At 40.5% G+C, this 16,040-nt stretch overlaps 1 protein-coding gene across 6 annotated transcripts in view; it reads left to right on the top strand.

Annotated features, from left to right (window-relative positions):
* sorbs1 (sorbin and SH3 domain containing 1) overlaps nucleotides 1-16,040 on the top strand; it is a 99,164-nt gene that overhangs the window by 44,797 nt on the left and 38,327 nt on the right. For 5 of the 6 annotated variants that reach the window (XM_079560572.1, XM_079560571.1, XM_079560573.1 and 2 more), the window contains one exon: nucleotides 1,915-1,998. The exons of the other annotated variant lie outside the window; for it this stretch is intronic. In XM_079560572.1, coding sequence (XP_079416698.1) covers nucleotides 1,915-1,998 — 84 coding nt within the window. The remainder of the gene's footprint in view (nucleotides 1-1,914; nucleotides 1,999-16,040) is intronic. 6 annotated transcript variants of the gene reach the window in all.

Genomic DNA, 16,040 nt, shown 5'->3' with positions numbered 1-16,040 from the left:
CGTGTCGGATATATCTAAAAGTTTCAGATTTCCCTCTGTTTCACCTTTTGCTGAAGGCCACATCTAAAATCTATAAAACACGTCTGTCTCTTGTCAGGGTTTGGCCTCGGGCTCATCGTCTCCTCAGCCCCAGTGGGATCCGGAGCCTTGTGTCGAACATATGTTTCTGCTCCGTTTGCATTTGCCAATAGTTCAATATTTCAATACTTTGTGTTGAAGGGAATTACACACTGTTTCTGAAAGCGCCTCCATCCAACCATCTAATGCCTCTGTACAGAAGCCCACAAGAGTCAGTCGCAGTTTATAGCCTATAGGCCAGTGTAACGCCTCATTTGAAAGCTAAGACCGACAAAACTGATTTTTTTGAAAAACTTAACTTTGTTGTCGTCATATTTTTGTCATGTTTTTGTTGCATGTTTCGGTCACATTTTTCTGCTTCATCAACAGTTACATTACACACACACAAAAATGCGCCCAAAATGCATGGATGAAATGTGGCAAAAACACAACCAAAAACGTGACGAAAACTTGAGAACAAAGACTAGGAAGAAGCTTAAAGAGGGGGTATTATGCTTTTTTCAATCACATGGCACCAGTCTATAGCACACTACAATGATGACGAAACCTTCTGTTGGTCTGTAAATGCAGTAAATTAGAATAACTGCCTTGTATAAAATTGCTCTCTGAAAATGGCTGTAGTGAATGTCTTGAAATAGGCCTCTGTCTCTTTAAGAACCTCTGACCCTTTCCGACACGCCCCCTCCACACGCTGTCTGTGGCATCAGTGGGGAGGGGGTTCTGCCGGAAAGAACCTCTGACCCTTTCCGACACGCCCCCTCCACACGCTGTCTGTGGCATCAGTGGGGAGGGGGTTCTGCTGAGGAGCAGTGGTTGGTTACTCGGCTGGTGACAAAAGGTCGGAGGCGTCTCCAGGAGGTGGGGGCGTTCCTAGGAGGACTCAGGCAAACCTATCCCTAAAATGGCTGCCATCAGAGTTTTTACAGATTACTCAAAAATATGTGAATGTGCCAAGGCAACACTTCAGGCATGTTTTTAATGAGGGAATGACATAATAACATGATGTAAAGCTTGAAAAAGTCGATTTTGCATAATACCCCTCCTTAAAAGGGACTATACGGAGTTTAAAAATGTTAATACTAAGTATTGAGTAGAATGAGCTCAGACCTGTTCACCACAACTGCCTCAAAAATCCTGCACTGTCACTCAAAAAGTTGTTACTTTGGGTCCGAATTACCGTCATGCACGAGCTTAATACAGAAGGTGCAGTTACACGTATGACCTGAGGTGGCAGTAGTGAGTATAAAATGACCAACCTGCATCTAGCCCCTTTTAAATGAGTTTTGTAGCTTCTAGCTTTCAAATGAGGCATTACACTGGCCTATAGGCTGTAAGGTCTCAGGTCAAAAAGCTTTTAGATTTGGGTAAAGCTATAAAAAATGTGTTAAAGTGGGGGTGAACCTGAACTAACACAACATCACTTTTTTCCCTTTTATTTAATTTAGTTTGTGAATATTAGCCTGATCATACGGCCATACAATGCACTGCTCGTAATTTCTTTCCAAATGGCCATCTGCTGAATGTGTCTTATGGGGTTGGATAAATGCAATGCTTTGTTTCATTGTTTTTTTTTCTCTAGTGGCATGTTTTATTTTTCCACTTTCTCTCACTTATCCAGGGCTGTCACAAAATCTCTCCTTCCATCCATATCGTCACTCCAAATCATTCATGACTCTAAAAAACAAAAATGCTCTCATTGTCCTGTATCACTCATGTAACTCCTTTGGCTGCCACACTCTGCTGTTTCCATGATCATTTTCACAGATTGTCCTCATCTGTCTGACTGTGTCTCTTGTCTCTCTCCTCCTCCTCCTCCTCTGTGCCATGCCCCTGTAGACTCGGGATGTAAGCCCCGACGCGATAGATTTAGAGAATGAGCCCTGGTATAAGTTCTTTTCAGAGATGGACTTTGACAAAGCGGTAAGTGGGCGCTGTCTGATCAGGGGCAGCTTACTATCATTTACTGCATGAGATAACATCTATGTCAACCCCAAACAACCTGTCTCTGTCTATAAGAACTTTTTCATAATACCATGTGGAGAAATGCACATTAAACCCTGACATGAATAATCTGTTGCCACACGGGAGGAAGATAACTGACTGTCACTGTCCCATTAACAGAGGTTAATGGAAGCTATTTTTACCCCCCCGATTTAACTGCATCGCTCTATGCAAATGAACTGACAGGTGCCTTTTTAAAGCCAGAATCGAAGTGACATGAGATTTATTGTCGCAATTATTTTAACATGATTTACGTGTTAATTCTTTAGGCTGTATAAGATTGACTTTCACAATACAACAGCGCAGTTTCACCCTCAAATGCAGTGTTTTGGCAACTGTTTTAATCAAATGTTAAGCTAATTCTTGAGAAATTAAACATTTTTCATCCTATTCAAGTTGGACCCATTTTTTTAGATAGCTTGCACAGTGTATGTCCAGATCAGTGGTTCCCAAAGTGGGGGTTGGGACCCCCTGGGGCGTCGCAAGATGATTTCTGACATTTTATTTTATTTTGATTTAAAATGGCATATTTGAGCAAAATTAATGTCAAAATACAGTGTCCACACTAACATCATTTAACCAGATTTTTAAATGTTGTGCGCCTTAATTTATTATAAATACTAATTAAATTTCACTGTGGGGGGGGTGTTGGTTGGGTGATTTTCGGGGTCACAGACTGATAAGTTTGGGAATGCCTGCAGAGTTTCCGCGCGGCACTAAACATAATTAAAGGGACTAGATGCAAGCATGCAAGTTGTCATTTTTATACTCACTACTGCCACCTCAGGTCTAACGTATAACTGCAGTCTCTATATTAAGCTCGTGCATGACGGCACTTCGGACCCGAGTTATATAACAGCTTTTGATTGTTGGTGCAGGATTTCAGTGGCAGTTGCGGTGAATAGGTCTCGGCTCATTCTACACATTAGGACATGACTGGATCCTGTATGGGGAAGAATATACATAATTTTAACATTTTTAAAATTCCATCTAGTCCCTTTAAATGGATTATGCCAAAATGAAGGCCATAAAAGTCATTTAGAAAACTTTTTTTTCCCTTGGAGACAGAACCTGCTTAATGACATCGCTCAACTGTTTTTTTTTGTGTGAATTGGTCAAAAACAAAAAAAGTTTCCCATGGTCTCCAATTTGGTTTTGAATATCAAATCGTTCCTCTCTTTAATTGAATGTTTACACATTTTACAAAAGGAAACATGCCCAAGATTTTCTTGCATTTGCATAACATTTGACTTGCTGTCTCCTGTAGAAACCCTGCCCTGGTCTAGACAACATTATAGTGAAAGGTTTCAGATGACATTTCTACACAGGGCTGTCAGAAGTCATTGGTATTGTTGTGTAGGCCGATATTGTAGCTTGTCACCACTGATGATTAGGTTCAACACGGCTGGATTTTCCTTTTGAGTTATAAGTTATCAAAATAGAATTGAATTGATCCAGAATATCAGTTTCTATTGTTGATTTGGCTCCTGTAAACTTCCTCTTGACTAAAATGATATAAAGTGACATTACTCTTACATCAGTACATATTTGTCCACCCACATACCCAGCTCTGAAAGGGACCAATCAGATTGTTGCTTTCGGACCCTGCCCAGTTCCCTCAGCACCAGTTTAGTTTACTTATCGTCCACAGCGCGTGTCATGAGTCGTGTGATCCTTCACTCATCGCGCATTATGCTCACAGAGGCCGAAGTCCAAACGAACTTCCGGATCAGAAATAACCGCTGCCTGTTTTATACCACATGAGTTTAGGACGCTTTCCAAACGGGGACAGACAGAAAAGAGATGAGTGTTTAGTTTCATTTCAAATCCAAGCCTGGCCTCTTTAAATCGGCACCAGACGAATGCTGCTGCAGTGTTTAATGTCTGTCTGTATCGCAAGACTGAGCCAGCGTCCGCGGCACCAATCATGAGCTAATGTCCCAGGCCGAAATACACCAGCCTGTATGGATACATGTTACGCTTGTAAAAGTCTCTCTGAACGCTCATGTCCGTGACCTGGATTAAACCAGCAGGGCTTGACTTAATGGTCTCTTGCCAAACACTGGTCGATTTCTTTTTTGTTTGTTAACATTTTACTCTCATGTTGGCCAATTTAGTTCATCTGATTTTGCACGGTAGGAAAAATAAACATGGCACACCAGATCTAGTCCTTGGTATAACCTGCTTTTATTGTGTTTTATATATTATTATAATCAACAATAGGTTCATTAGCTGTTATTACATTAGAAACAAGCTAGATAAAACCTTAAGTGGAAGGTGGAAACAAACTATTTATATACAAACTACTTGTGAATGAAATCAACGGTAAAACAGAGAAAACTTAGACTAAAGCTGGACTTTTGAACCAGTAAACAGATAGCACTAAATCAAGAACAAACTATAATCAAATTAGATCTTAACCAAAACTAAACCAGTGATAAATTTGATCTCAAATCCACCTAATAGCTTTGGTCGACAATAGGCATGTCATTGTTTGGTCTCCAATGGAAAATTCCTGGATGACTGAGAGCCTACTCAACATTTTATTTCTACAATTTATGTTCTTTATGCTGACGATCAGTTGAATGATGTGGAACATTTACAACAGAACAAAGTCATTCATTGTTCTCTTAGTATTTGAACAAAGGAACCACCTTTTTCAAAAAAAAAAAAGGGAAAAAAAAGTCTTAATTTATGGCTGACTTTTATAGAACAAAGGTAAATCCAATCATTTTCAGTATTCCAGCATTGTTTACAAGGAAAGAGTGCCCAAGGTCAGTTTGACTGAAACGTTGCAGCAATAAACTTTACAAGAGTGAGTCAGTGTGAGGGAGATTTTTACTTTTACACACAGTATTTCAACATGGAAATGAATGAATCATTTCATCTTTGTTACACTACAGAGACAATAAAGACATTTCCTATTGATTCCCTTGTGCAGTGGCATTAATAGTACTTACATTACATATATATTTTGCCCTTTTAAAATTGTATATTCATTGTAAGACACCCCCCCCTGAGTGTTTCTTGAGAGCTGATGGAACAAGTGAATTTCTCCATTGGGGGAACAATAAAGTCTTATCTTGTCTCATCTTATCTTTTTAAGTTACAAATCGATTTCTTACGCTTTATTCCCATACATTTTTAAACAAATTTTAAGACAACTGCCTCAAGTCAAGATAAGATAAGTCTTTAATGATCTAACAATGGAGATATTCACTTGATACATTCAGCTCTCAGAAACACAGAGTGAGGAGGATAGACAGGAAATGTGCAAACAGTTAGATAGCAAATAGAGGTATCTTAATCTACAATGACTATAAAAAACTTCATGGGGGCAAAAACTATAAAAATGTAGACACATACATTTTACATGACATAACATTCGAACAGAACACGACTAAAAGCAAAATAATTGGGAGTGAATCCTGTTACAAGCTTTGGCTCTGGAGACTTTGGCTCTGACTCTGATTGGTTATGAATCGCAATAGACCCTTGGCCGTCTAAGAAGCCTGAGAACCACCATTTTTTACCTGTCTTGCACTTTTAGAAGCAGGAACTGTATCATTTTAGGTTACAACCAGTGAGCTAGTGTCCCAGTCCAGAGACCCGGCCTGTGGGTAGATGCCTTTATGTAAGTATATAGGCGACTTGGTGGATGCCTGCCCGCTGAGCTCGCCTTGATGCCTGGCTCCTGGTTAATGTCACAGTCACTTCCAAAGCTGCTCGAGGAATGTGCAGCATGTGACCTTAAGCTGGCCAGACGCTGTGGCTCAATGGGGCTTGATTGACGTATCAGAGTTCGCTCCGTCTGGCTGCATAGAGGAGATAGGGCTGTAATGTTTCTCAATGGAGAGTAGCAGCGTACGTGACTTAAAGGCTCATCAGAAGAAGCTATGCGTTGATTAACTTCTCAGAGTTTTCGACTCCTTGTCTGCTGTTGTGTTGAAGAAATAAGGCTTTAAATTCTCTATGGAGAGTTTTAAAGGAAGGGCAAGTCAATCCTTCATTGAAAATCAAGTATGCCTACCCAAATTAGTAGCCTAGCCATCCAGACTCTCCTACTTTCCCTTTAAGTGTCTGATTGAAGTCACAGATACACATTTGTTATCAGAAAATGTAAAAGCTGTCCTGCGCTATGATTATAAAGGCATCTGAAATTACAGTTAGGAAGTACCAGTGGGTGCTATATTTGTAGTGCCTATAGCCAGAGGAGGGTAGTCCCCAGCTACATTGCCCAAGTACATGTACAGTGCTTTTTAGGTAATATTATAATGAAGTATCTGCATGCACACTTAGTAACTCCTCACACTGAGTTAATCTTTAAGTGACAAATCTTCATTTTGATGTGGAAATTAGATGTATTTTGTTTACTGAAAGCAGAACTAAGTGTCTTGTTTACCTTAATAAATCCTTTTCGTAGTCCCTCTGGGGGTAATACAAGTGTTAATGCTTGCAACTTTCCTGCCTCCGGGTCAGAGGCGCAATACACACTCATAGAATCTTGAAGAAGAAGCTAACAGGCTAACAGGCAAAGCTAAATGCGGACTAGCGCCACTTTAGCAGTATTTACAGCCAAGTTTGAGTGAAAAAAAAAGATCTCCATTGTGTAATTGGATGTACAATATCCCTCTCTCTCTTTGTCTTTTCTATCAGCGTAGTATTTACTAAAAGTAAATTATTATTTTTTTATTTAGTAAAATAAAACGCAACATGCTACGACACGTGCATTAGTTGTTTAGTTCTGCTTTAATTCTTCATAATGATTTATTTTGATATGTTTTAATGGTATACTATGAAATACTTGGGCCACTACTTTTTACTTGTGCATGAGTAAAATGATCTTAAAGCAACGTTACTCTTACTTGAGTGCGGTAAATAGTTTTACTTTATCCATGTCTGGTGACAGCGCTGCATGTGATGGAGGGCTGTGGTAGTATTTCTCAATGGGGAGCTCAAAGGAAAGGCTGAATTACAGATGGCGTCACACGGAGTCAGGCAAAATAGTTTTGTTTCCTGTCAAGACTCATCATAATTCCACCTTTCGCTTTGGCTTTGTACACAATATTCAAGCAAAAGTGACCAATGGGTATGGATATTCAGATATGCAAATGAGCTAGACGGCATAGATGAGTAGCACATCCCCCACAACCCAAATAGCTGCTCCACTCGCAGCATGAAATTCCTTTGCTTTAAGTTCTCCCATTCTCCTCATTTTCAACTTAGAAGAAATAATACACAAATCTGCTCTCCTGCTTCTAGGAATCAACATTTCACCCCAAAAATGTGTCTGGTGGACTGAGTCTAACCCAAGCATAACTCCATTACATCAAATAAAAGCGCTCTCACAAGGTTGAGTTCCGGGAATCTTGGAGGAATGTTTGCCATTGTCCAAGTTTTGAGATTTATTGAAGTTACGTTAAGAGAAATAACATTTGCCTTTTGTTCTTGAAGCTTGGAAGCTAAAAGATCTGTAACTGTTAAATCACTTTGAGTATCAGCTTTAGTTCGAGTGTCGTCGAGGAGAAAGCATCCGAAATATTCCGCGGTGTGAACTATGTCTGGGAAGGATCTGCCCAAGCTGCTGGTAACTTAAAGCAATGGGGTCCTCCCAATCACACAGCTCGAAGGTTAAAATAAACAATAAAACAATGCAAGATTCCTACTTTGATCCTTTCCTTCAAAGATCTAGTTTCATTTTAATGGTTGGGAAAGATCAAGCTGCCGGACTATAACGTTTATAATAAATATAAAATTACTATATCGATTTATCGCTCAATGAACAATATTTATGGCCTCAAAATGTATCGTTGGTGTGTTTATTAATCTTTTTTTCCCACTTTTTTCTTTGTAAAACTTTGATTTTTAACTTAAACAAATTACGTTACATCATATTCCATGTTTATTGCCGATTATGGGGTGTTTTAAGATAGTTCAATGCATTTTCTTCAATCATGTTTCAGCCTGATCTAATAACGTTAGAGTGAACAATATCGTATATCGTGATATATTACCTTCAAATTAATGATAACTTTTTGAACAGAATAAAAAGAAGTTGATCACACTGGAGCATTTGTTAATAATTAGTTTGTCATTTATAAAACAAAGCTTTCCATAATCATTCGGTTGTCCTTTATTTTATTTTTACCTGACCTTTATTTAACCTCTACCCCCCCCCCGCCTTGACCCAGCACATTTTCTCCAGTTTGGCTTTAGCTAAATCTAAAAGTTTCTCGACTTGAGAGTAGCAATGTACCACCTCATTTAAGATCTATTGTAACTGTTACTATGTCACATGTTTGAAGCGTTTTTGTCGCTGTTTTGTTGAGTTTTTCGTCATATGTTTGTCACCTTTTTGTCCCTTTTTTTTGTTGTATTGTTGCTTTTCAAGCACATTTTTGCTTTGTCGCTTTTTTGTCACTATTTTGTCGATCTCTTGTGGATTTTGTTGCATTTTCATCCTCGTTTTTGTTTACGCTTTTTTCAAGAAGCTTTTAGATCTGGGTAAAGCCAAACTGGAGAAAATGTGCTCAGTTCAGGTGGGGGTTAAGAGGTTTACCAAAACAGTCCTACCAGTCTCTTTTTCGGGGGAGTCCTGGCCCCAGATTGGACCCTATTGTACTTTAGTGGTAGGGAGACATGGTGGGAACATGCAAACTCTACACAGAAAGGCCCCACCCGGCTCGGGAATGGAACCTGGGACATTCTTGCTGTGAGGCACGAGCTTTAGGCAATGAGCAACACTTTTTTTTTGTAATGATTAAATAACTATCCATGCTTTATAAATGCTTGATTGTGTGTAGTTAGACATATTTGAGCAATTAATTAAAAAAAAGAAACCTCTTGGAACCCACAAGTTCTCCGATGATTCGTCATAAGTTGTTGGATATATTTTAGGCCACTCTGTGTGACTTGGCAGACGGACCAGCCGCCCTCATGACTAAGACATCAGCACTAACTGTCCCTTCTGATGCCTCTCTGACTCTGCGGTGGACTATTGGCCTTTCGCAGCTTTCCGTCACTTCCCATCTTCCCAGAGCCGCCCTCCAGTCACCCAATATTGTGACTGACGCGTGGATATAATTACAGTAATGGCCCCTCTCTCGATTAATATTAATAACTTCAGAGGTGTCTAAAACCATACACTGTGACACTAACCGTTAATCATGTGTGTCAGTGGACGTGTGAGAGGGGGATTCCTGCCATAGCTGCAGTCAGGCTGAGTGACTCCATCTGGGTCTCCGCGCTGACGCACCGCACTATCGCCACACATGGTCACTGAGGCAAAGGTGCGGGAGTTATTCGCGCCGCAAAAGCTAATACTCGTGCATGACTACTTTGACAACTGGTATAACATGTAGGCATTCTCAGGCTGGGGCGCTGCCGAAGTCGCCTGCTCCTCCAGTCAGGGCGCCGTTATGCAAGGAGTATAACAGCACCATGTTACTGCTGCAGCAAGGTGGCAGCTCCTGGGTTCAATCCCTATAAGCATGCGGGGCCTTTCTCTGTGGAGTTTGCATGTTCTCTCTTCCCCGTACTATGGACTCCTCTACCACTCAAAAAACGTGCAATGAGCCAGAATGAATGAGAGCTTGTGCGACTCGACTGAGGGACAATAGAAGGAAATGAGCCCATGACTGCAATCCGGCGTGCAGTGTTTACATGCATGAGTCTCGTGTTAATTGATATGCACTGTCCTGACCAGATGAAACAAAAACACAACCACTACTACTACTACTACTACTACTACTACTACTACTACTACTACTACTACTACTACTACTACTACTACTACTACTACTACTACTACTACTACTACTACTACTACTACTACTACTACTAGGCATGCACCGATCCAATACTGGTATCCAACATCATAGCCCAATCTGGAAAAAATAAGATATCGGGTATTGGCTACAAATATCTGTTACTAGGGCTGTGCAATTAATCGATTATAACAGTAAACGATTACAAAATTAGCATAATCGCAAAAACTCGATTATAATTTTTTTTAATTTTTTTTCAAAGCAGACTTGCTTATTTCATGGCGCTGGGATTATTTTCCCTTCGCTTTTCACGTGCCATGGCTCATGCTTTTGTCTGACATAAAAACAAACAGCGCTGTGTGATGATGTCATCAGGCCGCGCTGCTCAGTTTACTTGCGCCGGTGTGAGGGCTGGCCAGCAGGGGGCAGGTGTGAAACAGGGTGAAATCATTTGTACTTTTATGACTGTCCAGAAAACATAAAACATCATCATAGTGTTTTGATTAATAAATAAATAAAATAAATATAGACTTTTTTTAAAGGCAACAAATAATCGTTTGAATAATCGTGATCTCAATTATGACAAAAATAATCGTGATTATTATTTTTTCAATAATCGAGCAGCCCTATCTGTTACTGAACCGATAGTTGGCTCTTTTTTTTTTTGGGCTTTCACTCTTTTAAACCTTTTATAATTTCACCAACTAAACCACAGAGAAGATGGACATGCTGCACCTCGTTTTGAAGCGCAGAACCTGGAGAAATTTAGCTAGTTTAACCTCCGCAAATGTATTTTTAATCGCCGCTCAAAATGCCACGGCAGCAACAGTTTGTTGTGCTAGCGTCAGCATAATGCGAACGGCAGCTAACCGAGGCTGGGACAGAAACTATGATTGGATCACCTGAAGTAGCCCAATAAGTTTATGAAAAACTGTTAAAGAATAACTGATTGTATTAGTTATGCACAAGTTAAAATGGTCAGATCACGGTTGTTGTTTATATAATGTAACCGAAAAGCCACTTTAGAATCATTTTCATTTTCATTTTATTTACATTTGGGCTGGTTCTCATATAGAACTTGTTTTAGTTGGAGTTTAGACCCTTGGTATAGTTTTTATATATATTTTGTATAGTTTAGACCTGGTCCTGTTATGGAAAAGCTTTACATTATGTTTTGTGTTTGGTTCTGCTCTGAAAGCCAAATAATAACAGGGTTTCCGCGAGGCCTAATCAATCAAATCATTCTATCTAAACTTCTTGAATAATAACTTTAACTTCACTATTTTTCCTGGGTAAGTTTGTCTTTTTTTTGTAAGATTCTGGTCTAAAGCAAAACATTCAGCTGCAATTTTGGCTGAAATGATCCACAATCTTGTTCATTAAAAGTTTCCTGATGTGTCCAATTTGCTTCTAGATGAAAAAAAAATCCCCTAATTCCTCTGTTTGATTGAATGTTTCCAAATCTTTAAAAATAAATTCTGCCTAGATCTTTTTTATTTGTGGCCTTAAAAATGAAGTATTTGGATTGCATTAAATTTGACTTCCTGCTACCTGTATAAACCCTGCAATAACCTTTACTCTCGAGTCATCCATATTTGGGACAAGTGGGAAGATGTTGTTTTGATGTGGCGCATCAGCACCGATAAGGCGTTGGAAAGAATGGGCCTCGTGTTACAGTGACCTACTCCAGATAGTTATTCTGAATATGAGGCTCACACGCCGCTCCGGTGAGTGGCTGGGGACACCTGTTTGGAAACATGTGTCTGAATTCTACACAAACAGAGTCATCGCTGCAGATCTGAGTCACTGCTGCAGCCTGTGGCCATATACAGAGATACAGACTGCGCCCGGGACAGGAAGGGACCAATTATAAGGACGCACTCATTAGTTTTATTATTGAATCAAAGAATTACCAGAGAAGGCACCCAAAACAATCATTTACATTGACGTTAATGCACACAAGCAGCTGCCTATAGTGTTTTCTCTGAGCACTGGGCCAATATGGGACAATTTCCTGATTCCTGTCAGGACTCGAGCTGCAGATGTTAATTTGCATCAACCTGTCCCCCATCTTCTTTTATATCAGTCTATCACTGATAACTTTCAGTACTTTTCACACTACTCTCATTCTCTTCATCCTATTAGGTCCATTGTATTATGTAATGGGTCAACACAAGTATGCAGTGACACACATTTTAAAAAACAAAACCTCTTTTTAATAAAGAAAAGTTCATAAAGTGTCGAGGTCTTGTAAATAAGCACATTAGGATGACATTCCTAAGACCAAGATAAGGCCCTCAAGCTTGCTTCCTGTTTACTTTCCACTGCAGGCTCTGACTCTATAAGCCCCATTACCCCAGGGGTGTCAGCCTGTTGTCCCCTGTCCCAGATCGGGAAAGGGGCGGGGGGGTTTGAGGGGGGGGCGGAAGAGTGGATGAGGGGGGATAGCGCAAGAAAGAGTTCCAGATTATTCAATGACACTGACATGGAACATTAGACTTAAAATAGAGCAGACTTCAGACGGACCAGACTAATGCTCTTATATGAAGATAGGTGCTTATGCTGGATGGTTATGAATGACTTTCCAAATATGGCCGCCACTACCTGTTTGGCAAGGCAAGGCAAGTTTATTTGTAGAGCAAAATTCATACACAAGGCAACTCAAAGTGCTTCACAGTTGCATAAATACAAGAAAGGAAATAGAATCAATAAAAACATCAACATAAAATTAATCAATTTCAGTAAAAGGCAAGAGTGCAGATAAAATACTTTCAGTCATATGCACGGGCAAAAAGAACTGTTTTCAGCCTGGATTTGAACATTGTCAGAGTTGAGGCCTGTCTCACGTCCTCATGAAGACTGTTCCAGATTTTAGCTGCATGAAACTGAAACGCAGCCTCACCGTGTTTATTATTGACTCTGGGAACCACCAGGAGACCCCTCCCTGAAGTTCTCAGGGCCCGAGATGGTTCATACGGCTGTAACATGTCAAAGATGTACCCAGTCTATTCTCTGAGTGACAGGAAGCCAGTGCAGAGACCGGAGCACTGGACTAATATGGTCGTATTTCCTGGTTCTAGTCAGGACTCGAGCAGCAGCGTTCTGGATGTACTGTAGCTGTCTGATAGCTCGTCTAGAGAGGCCAGTGAACAGGCCGTTACAGTAATTTTGCAGCTATTGCCAATATTCACAGCTCTGGATCTTGAGCTGCAGTATAAGTTCATGGTCAAGAACACTGTACCGAGCTGGGGAATTGTACATGTTTTAGGATGATGGTATAGGTAATGGAGCCCTTGAGAAAACCAACCATGCGGGCTTTATTACTGCAAGAATCTTCAACAATTTCTGCTGTTGATAACTCCAGCTACAACTAAAAACAAGTACTGCTGTCTACCGTAACCACGAGAAGTTTCCATGTTCGATTCGTGGCCAAACCTCCACAATTATAGAGGGTGTGCACTGGCATCATTTTCAGACGAAACAGAAAAGCTGCAGACTGAGTGTCAATACAAATGATGATAATAATGCACACTTGAGACTCATTTTTGCCGTCTGTTGCCATGTTGCTACCATGCTGCGTCGTCACTTGCATTCCCAATCTTCTTGCAAGATACTGACCTGGAGCCCAACTACCTAGATGCTGCACAGAGGTCACCCACTCTGCCTCTGAAAGGTCAAATGCAGAGAATGTTCCCTTTGGGGCACATAGAAAGTGGAGATGATTTGACAGGATGAGGCTGATGTTGCACCGGTGAAGTTGCAAGTTTATGACGAAAGGGTGAAACAAAGTTGAAGGGTTTAATGTCGACCGAAGTAACTTAGGAAGAGGGGGACCTTTCCAAGGATAGAACCGAGACTGGCTCATGGTCTTGATGTACAGTACGGTCTCACAGTGACACCTCGGTCTTGTGTCACGCTTTACGTCCATGTGGAAATACGGTGATAAAATAGGAAACTTTCTGTTGAAAAACTTAAACTTTAATCTGCACTAAAATCTGTTACTTACTTTCATAGCAACTCCTGCACACTGTCATTAATGTGTTTAACCAGCGGGAGCTTTTGTTTAGACTAGTTGCGTATCAACAGAGATAAGGCGTCGGAAAGAGTTGGGTTATTAACGATCATCCTGCCCCGGCAACTCAGCGTGGAAGCATGCGGCGGTGGCGAGATGAGCCGGTGGGAATGCTCCTTGTCTGGTCATCAGCGCGAGGGGAGAAGTGTTTTTTGGCTCGACATTGTGGAAGTGTACCGGGGGTGGGTGGGGGGGGTATAGCGGGGGCATTAGCGGCAGGGACGGCCTGGCTGGCGTGGCGGGGGATTGTGCAACACTATTTGCAAACAACACTTGCGCTTTTTTTTTTATTCGCGGTGCCAGTGTCTGTGTTATTTTTACCCTCCGTGACGTCGGCAGGAGAGGCGAGCAGCGGAGACAGTGGGCTAAAATTAGGCGGAAGTCTAAACCATTCAAAATGTGCTACCGGGCTGCTACCTCACCGAGTGGCCACCCCTTCTGTTCGGGACACAAGAGCCGCTCCAAAATAACAGCTGTGTGGAAGTCGCGGGACAGGGCTATAGGGCTGGGACACGGGGACTTAAGGCTTCCGGGTGATTTATGATAATGTTCCCACTATAGGCATGCACAACACATACACGCAATGCAAAACAATGGGACAATGACAAGATGTTTTTATCGTCAAATTGGCTCAAAGGAGTGGAGTTGTTTTGACTGGCAGAGTGAATCTTTTGCAATCTGGCTTTGTTTTTGCCCACTTGTTGACATAGAGGAACTTGCATCTTAAAGTACAGTATGGAAAGGCCATGCAGCTCTTATGTTGCATTGCACAACCAAAGTAAACAACTTTTGTAAGTGAAGATCGCCCCATCATGTAACCAGCCGTGCCTAAAGTGCGGCCCGATTTTTGGAGGCCCTCAAGCTTCTTGTTGAATTGGCACACATCAGTGCTTTTTACTGCAAATGTAGTAATTCTACATAATTATGACCTCAGAAAGTAACATTTTTCAGTGGGTCTGAGCTGCATTAACCTCTTAACCCCCGCCTGAGCCGAGCACATTTTCTCCTGTTCGACTTCAACCAAATCCAGAAGCTTCTTGAAAAAAGGTGTCAAAATAGCAACATAAAGATGAAAACGGGGATGAAAAAGTCACAAAAGAGCAACAGAAAAGCAGCAAAAGTGACAAAAATGTGATGAAAAAATGACAAGAAATTGATGAAAAATTACAAAGAATTTACGAAAATGTGACAAAAAATGTACGAAAATGTGACAAAAAAATGACAAAAAATTGATGAAAAAGTGACAAAAATGTGACGAAAAAGTTACAAAAAATTGATGAAAAAGTGACAAAAATGTGACGAAAAAGTTACAAAAAATTTCCAAAAAATGACAAAAAATTTATGCAAAAAATGTGACGAAAAAGTGACCAAAAAAATTGATGAAAAAATGACAAAAATGTGACGAAAAAGTGAGAAAAATGTGATGAAAAATTACTAAAATGTTAAGAAAAATGTGACAAAAACTGATGAAAGGGTGACAAAAATGTGCTGAAAAAATAGAAGCTTGTAGATTTGGGTAAAACTGAACTAGAGAAAATGCACTCGGTTAAGGCGGGGTAAGGGGTTAAGTCTAAATGGCGGCCCATGATGAAAAAAGTTGGGACACTCCTGTAATGTAAACACAAATTATGGCTATCATTACAAAACTCTTACTGTCAGAACACCAGAAGATACTGTCGTTGTCCCCCCAACATTAAATCTCTGGTGTTTTGGTCATAACTATGTTGAATATAAACTTAACCCACAGTAAAGTCAATGCTATTTGGTTTTGTAGGAATTCGATTTGCCCAATTGACTCGACCGCAGTTTTATTTAAGGCTTTGGTCGGTCTATTATTTTGAAAGTGTCAGTGTCTTGGAATGCCTTTTGGAAACCATCGTGTTATTGTGGTCTGAGCAGTTCAATATTATGATTGTCAAATTGGCAGCTCACTGGACTGTCCTAAAACATAAGATCATTTTAAGTGCCTCTAGAACAAAATACAACATGACCGTATATTTCACCCTCTGTATCAGGCGGATCTACTTTGTTGCTTGTTGCCTTGGATGCTTCATAAATTCTTAATCAGCAGCTCCTCGACTTAAACATTTCTCACACTTCTGTTGTATAAGTATGCAAATTAG

This window comes from Gobius niger (genome assembly GCF_951799975.1).
Source record: "Gobius niger genome assembly, chromosome: 7".
NCBI classification, from domain to species: Eukaryota; Metazoa; Chordata; class Actinopteri; order Gobiiformes; family Gobiidae; genus Gobius; species Gobius niger.
The sequence above is the reverse complement of the archived record's forward strand: the minus strand, read 5'-3'. Positions and strand labels throughout refer to the sequence as shown.